Source organism: Nyctereutes procyonoides, unplaced genomic scaffold, assembly GCF_905146905.1.
Source record: "Nyctereutes procyonoides isolate TBG_1078 unplaced genomic scaffold, NYPRO_anot_genome, whole genome shotgun sequence".
NCBI lineage: Eukaryota > Metazoa > Chordata > Mammalia > Carnivora > Canidae > Nyctereutes > Nyctereutes procyonoides.
The window spans coordinates 74031536-74038210 of record NW_026575125.1 but is presented as its reverse complement, the minus strand read 5'-3'; the positions used below and the strand labels follow the sequence as shown (position 1 = coordinate 74038210).

The window sequence follows — 6675 nt, the reverse complement described above, 5'->3', positions numbered from 1 at the left end:
TGCCTTCTCACCTCCAACAATGGCCAGGAGAGACAGGCCCCTCAAAACATAATTTCTGCCTCAGAGTTCTCAGGACATGGGGCCCACCCAGCTCACTGGCTCGGTGACTAGTCTGAGGTCAGCAGGAAAGATGTTGCTTTGGCTTAAGAGGAGCCACATCTTTGGGAGGGTGAGGAGAAGGCTGATCTCTGTGGGGTGGGGGGGTGGGCTCACTGGGGACAGGGAAGACAGTCTTGTCTGGTTAAGGCAGCTCTGGGCCACAGCTGTGCAGGCCCCAAGGAGGGCAGAGGAGTCCAGACCAGTGATAGCTGGAGGGGAAGGCCATGCAGCAGCACTGGGAAGCTGGCTGGGCAGACCCCGAGGGGCTTGTCAATCTGCCTTCCTATAGCAGGAAAACGCAAATCCTGGGTTTGCTGCCAGCTGCTCCAAGGGGGCCCTTGGCTCTGAAGAGCAGGGTCATGGTCCATCTGCTTTTCTCTTCTGAGGGGACACAGCTGCCGTAGCCTTTTTTATGGCTGTCCAGTCCTCCAGGATGTCGATCTCTTGCAGCATATACACGATGTAAGGACCAGAAATGAGAGGTGCCTTCTTCCTCTTGCTGGGTGGCAGGGAGTCCCAGGTCTTTGCGCTGCTTCTGACTTGCAGTTTGTCATCCCACCACTCAGGGCTGATGTCCAGGCTCTGGCGGTCCTCTTCCAGCCTCTGGATCTGCTCTTGCAGCTCCCCCTGCAGCGTGTGGCGGAACAGCAACTTCTCGCTCTCCAGGTGCTGTTTGGCTCCCTGCAGCTCACATTCGTACTTATTCCGGATCACGTCCAGACAGAAGCCCTTGTAGATCCCTGTCACCTGAATGCAGATCTTGAGGCTCTGCTGCAGCTCCCCCAGAGGCTCTGTGTATTCAGGTGCTCTCTCAGCCCCTACTTCCTCCAGCCGCACCCTCAGCTGACTCAGCCGTTCCCTGAACACCCCACTTACAACAGTGGACAGATCATCCAAGCAAAAAATCAACAAGGAAATAATGCCTTTGAATTATACACTGGATCAGATGACTTAACATATATATTTCCTAGAAACATACAAACTACTAAAACTGAAAAAGGAATAGAATTTTATTAATTCTTTTATAGAACCAGCTTAGTTTCATTGATTTGTTCTAGTGTTGTTTTTTTTTTTTTAGTTTAGTTTCTATGTTGTTTAATTTTGCTCTAATCTTTATTATTTCCCTTCTTTTGCTGGTTTTAGGTTTTATTTGCTATTCCTTTTCTAGCTCCTTTTAAGTGTAAGTTTCAGGTGTATTTGAGACTTTTCTTGCTTCTTGAGGTAGACAAGTATTGAAATATACTTCCAGAGTAGATCACATACTGGGTCACAGACTTATCAAAAGAAAAGGACCCAAATAAGTAAAATCATGAATGAAAGAGGAGAGATCACAACCAAGACCACAGAAATACAAACAATTATAAGACAATATTATGAAAAATGTATATGCCAAAAAACTGCACAATCTGGAAGAAATGGCTAAATTCCTAGAAACATATAAACTACCAAAACTGAAAGAGGAAGAAATAGAAAATTTGAATAGACTCATAACCAGCAAAGAAATCGAATCAGTAACCAAAACTCTACCAATAAACAAAAGTCCAGGGTGAAATAGTTTCACAGACGAATTCTACTAGACATATAAAATAGAGTTAATGGCTATACTTCTCAAACTATTTTAAAAAATAGAAATGGAGGGTGGCTCAACGGTTGAGCGTGTCTGCCTTTGGCTCAGAGCATGATCCTGGAGTTCTGGGATCAATTCCCGCATTGGGCTCCCTGCCTGGAGCCTGCTACTCCCTCTGCCTATGTTTCTGCCTCTCTCTTTGTGTCTCTTATGAATAAATAAATAAAATCTTTTTTATATATTTTATTGGAGTTTGATTTGCCAACATGTAGTATAACACCCAGTGCTCATCCCGTCAAGTGCCCCCCTCACTGCCTGTCACCCAGTCACCCCATTTCCCTGCCCACCTCCCCTTCCACTACCCCTTGTTCATTTCCCATAATTTTGTCTCTCATGTTCTGTCACCCTCTCTGATATTTCCCACTCATTTTCTCTCCTTTCCCCTTTAATCCCTTTCACTATTTTTTATATACCCCAAATGAATGAAACCATATAATGTTTGTCCTTCTCTGATTTACTTACTTCACTCAGCATAATATCCTCCAGTTCTTTTTTTTTTAAATATATTTTTTTTATTTTTTTTTTTAATTTTTTTTTAATTTATTTACGATAGTCACAGAGAGAGAAAGAGAGAGAGGCAGAGACATAGGCAGAGGGAGAAGCAGGCTCCATGCACCGGGAGCCCCATGTGGGATTCGATCCTGGGTCTCCAGGATCACGCCCTGGGCCAAAGGCAGGCGCCAAACCGCTGCGCCACCCAGGGATCCCATATCCTCCAGTTCTATCCATGTTGAAGCGAGTGGTGGAAGGAGCCTCTGTGTCCATCGAAAAATGAATGGATAAATAAAATCTTTTAAAAAATAGAAATGGAGGAAAATTTCCAAACTCATTCCATGAGGCCAGTATTACCTTGATTTCAAAACAAGACAAAGACCCCACTAAAATGGAGAATTATAGGCCAATATTCTTAATGAACATGAATGCAAAACTTCTCAAAAAGATACTAGCAAATTGGATCCAACAGCACATTAAACAAATTATTCTCCACAATTAAGTAGGATTTATTCCTGGATTGCAGGGCTGTTCAATATCTGCAAATCAATTAACAGTATACATACATTAATTTTAAAAAGGATAAAATGATATGATCCTCTCAATAGATGCAGAAAAAGCATTCAACAGAGTAAAGTATCCATTCTTGGTAAAAACCCTCAATGAAGTAGGGATAGAGGGAACAAACCTCAACATCACAAAGACCATATATGAAAGACCCACAGCAAATAACCCCGATGGAGAAAAACTGAGAGCTTTTCCTCTACAGTCAGGAACAAGACAGGGATGTCCACTCATTTTTATTTAACATAGTACTAGTCCCTTGGCAATCAGACAAAACAAATAAGTAACAAGCACTCAAATCAGCAAAGAAGAAGTCAAACTCTCATTCTGCAAATGACATGATACTCTATGTGGAAAACACAAAAGACCCCACCTCAAAATTGCTAGAACTCATACAGGAATTCAGCAAAGTGGCAGGATATGAAATCAATGTACAGAAATCAGATGCATTTCTCTACACGAACAATATTGTGGAGTTGATCCCATTTACAATTGCACCAAAAACCATAAGATACCTAGGAATAAACCTAACCAAAGAGGCAAAGGATCTGTACTCAGAAAACTATAGAACACTCATGAAAGAAGTTGAGGAAGACACAAAGAAATGGAAAAATGTTCCATGCTCATGGATTAGAAGAACAAATATTGTTAAAATGTCTATACTACCCAAAGTAATCTACACATTTAATGTAATCTTTATCGAAATGCCGCCAGCATTTTTCACAGAGCTAAAACAAACTATCCTAAAATGTGTACAGAACCACAAAACAGGGCAGCCCGGGTGGCTCAGAGGTTTAGCACCACCTTCAGTACAGGGCCTGATCCTGGAGACCCAGGGTTGAGTCCCATGTTAGGTTCCCTGCATGGTGCCTGCTTCTCCCTCTGCCTGTGTCTCTGCCCCCCCTCTAATAAATAAGTAAATAAAATCTTAAAAAAAAAGCCTGTTTTTTTTTAAAGAACCACAAAACACCCCAAATAGCCTTTTCATGAAAAAGAAAAGCAATGCTGGAGACAACACAATTCTGGATTTCAAGCCGTATTACAAAGCTGTAGTAATCAAGACAGTATGGTACTAGCATAAAAACAGGCACATAAAAAAAAAAAACAGACACATAGATCAATGAAAGAGAATAGAAAACCCAGAAATGGACCTGAAACTGTCTGGTCAACTAATCTTCCACAAAGCAGGAAAGAATATCCAATGGAAAAAAGTCTCTTCAATAAATGATGTTAGGAAAACTAGACAGCTGCATACAAAAGAATGAAACGGTACCTCTTTCTTACAGCACACAGAAAAAATAAATTCAAAATGGATGAAAGACCTAAATGTGAGACAGGAAACCATCAAAATTCTAGAGGAGAACACAGGCAGCAACCTCTCTGACATTGGCCATAGTAACTTCTTGTTTGACTTATTTTGGGAGGCAAGGGAAACTAAAACAAAAATGAACTATTGGGACTTCATCAAGATAAATAGCTTTTGTACAGCAAAGGAAACAGTGAACAAAAGTAAAAGGCAGCCTATAGAATGGGAGAAGATATTTGCAAATGACATATCTGTTAAAGGGTTAGTATCCAAAATCTATAAAGAACTTATAAAATTCAACACCCCAAAGGTAAATAATCCAGTTAAAGGGGCAGAAGACATGAATAGACATTTTGCCAAAGAAGACATACAGATGGCTAACAGGCTGAAAAGATGCTCAATATCACTTATCATCAGGGAAATAAAAATTGAAACCATTATAAGGTTTTTGGTGAGGATGTAGAGAAAGGGGAACCCTCTCACACTTTTGGAGGGAATGGAAACTAGTGCAGCCACTGTGGAAAACAATATGGGGCTGCCTCAAAAAGTTAAAAATAGAACTACCCAATAATTGCACTACTAGGTATTTATCCAAACACAAAATAATTCTGATTTGAAGGTGTACATGCACTCTGATGTTTATAGCAGCACTATCAACAATAGCCAAATTATGAAAAGAGCCCAAATACCATTGACTGATGAAAAGATAAAGAAGTAGTGTATCTATACAATGGAATATTATTACACCATAAAAAAGAATAAAATCTTGCCATTTGCAACAAAGTGGTTGGAGCTAGAACGTATTATGCTAAGGAAAATAAGACTCAGAGAAAGACAAATACCATATAATTTCAATCTTATGTGAAATTTAGAAGAAAAAACAAATGAACAAAAGGAAAGGGAAAAATAGGGAAGCAAACAATAAGACACCCTTAACTATGGAGGACAAACTGAGGATTGGTGGAGGGAGGTAGGCAGAAGAAAGGCTAAATGGGTGATGGGTATTAAGGAGGTCACTTGTAATGAGCACTGGATGTTATACATAAGTGATAAATCACTAAATTCTACACCTGAAACCAATTTTACCATATATGTTAACTACCCAGAATTGAAATAAAAATATTACAATATTTAATACACAGAGAGAGATATACCCAAATAAAATAATAACTGAAAAAAAATAAAATAAAATAACTGAAAGAGGATAAATAACAACCAACACAGAAATACAAAGGATTGTAAGAAAACATTATGAAAAAATTACATGCCAACAATTTGATGAACTAGAAGAAATGGATAAATTCCCAGAAAATTATTACCACAACTGAAGCAAAAAGAAATAGAAATTTGAATATACAAATTACCAGCAATGAAATTGAATCAGTAATCAAAAAACTCCCAACAAACCAAAGCTCAGGACCAGATTGCTTCATAGACAAATTTTACCAAATATTTAAGGAAGAGTTAATGCCTATTTATGCCAAACTGTTCTGAAAAATGAAGGAGAAAGGAAAATTTCCAAATTCATTTTATGAGGCCAGTATTATGCTGATACCAAAACCAGGTAAAGACACCACAAAGGGGAAATACAGGCCAATATGTCTGATGCTTGGATGCAAAAGCCCTCAATAAAATACTAGCAATCTGAGTCCAATAATACATTTTAAAAATGTATTTAATGTATTTAAATTTATAAATTTATTTTAATTTATATTTAAATTTATTTATTTATTTTATAAATTTATTTTATTTATTTATAAATTTATTTAATTTATATTTAAATTTATAAATTTAAATTTATAAATGTATTTAAAATAATACATTTTAAAAAATCATTCACCATTGTCAAGTAAGGTTTATTCCTGGGCTGCAAGCATAGCTCAATATTCACAAATCAATCAATGCGATACATCATATTGGTAAGAGAAAGGATAAAAAACATATGATCATTTCAATACATTCAGAAAAAGCATTTGATAAAAGTACAACCTCCATTCATGACAAAAGCCCTCAGCAATAGGGAACATACCTCAACATAAAAAAGGCCATGTACGAAAAACCCACAATGAATATCATATTCAGTGGGAAAATACTGAGAGCTTTCCAGCTAAGGTCAGGAACAAGACAAGGGTGTCCACTCTTACCACTTTTATTCAATATAGTACTGGAAGTTCTAGCTACAGGAGTCAGACAACAAAAAGAAAGTAAAAGGCATCCAAATCGTGAGGTAGTACTAAAAATTTCACTACTTGCAGATTACATAATACTATCTATAGAAAATCCCAGGGGGATCCCTGGGTGGCTCATTGGTTTAGCGCTTGCCTTCAGCCCAGGGCGTGATCCTGAAGTCCCAGGATCGAGTTCCACATCAGGCTCCCTGCATGAAGCCTGCTTCTCCCTCTGCCTGTGTCTCTGCCTCTCTGTCTCTCTCTGTCTCTCATGAATAAATAAATAAGATCTTTTTTTAAAAAAAAAAGAAAGAAAATCCCAAAGACTCTACCAAAAAAACTACTAGAACTGAAAATGAATTCAGTAAATTTGTAAAATACCAAATCAATGTAGAAAAATCTGTTGTACTCTTCTGTAC

General features: G+C 38.2%; 1 protein-coding gene across 1 annotated transcript; it reads right to left on the bottom strand.

The window, feature by feature from the left end:
* Window positions 1–315: 315 nt before the first annotated feature.
* On the bottom strand, window positions 316–6137 carry LOC129517995 (breast cancer metastasis-suppressor 1 homolog). Its single transcript, XM_055338068.1, has 2 exons — window positions 6118–6137; window positions 316–970 (listed from the first exon to the last, which is right to left on the bottom strand). The coding sequence occupies exons 1-2, from the start codon at window positions 6135–6137 to the stop codon at window positions 457–459; spliced, it is 534 nt and encodes a 177-aa protein (XP_055194043.1). The 3' UTR covers window positions 316–456.
* Window positions 6138–6675: the final 538 nt, after the last annotated feature.

Bases quoted from the DNA above. Each gene is read 5' to 3' on its own strand.
- LOC129517995 (XM_055338068.1), bottom strand. From the start codon at position 6,137: ATGGCCTTTTTTATGTTGAG. The intron at 971-6,117 runs GTATGTTCCCTA...CACTGTTGTAAG, and splicing joins ATGGCCTTTTTTATGTTGAG to TGGGGTGTTCAGGGAACGGC.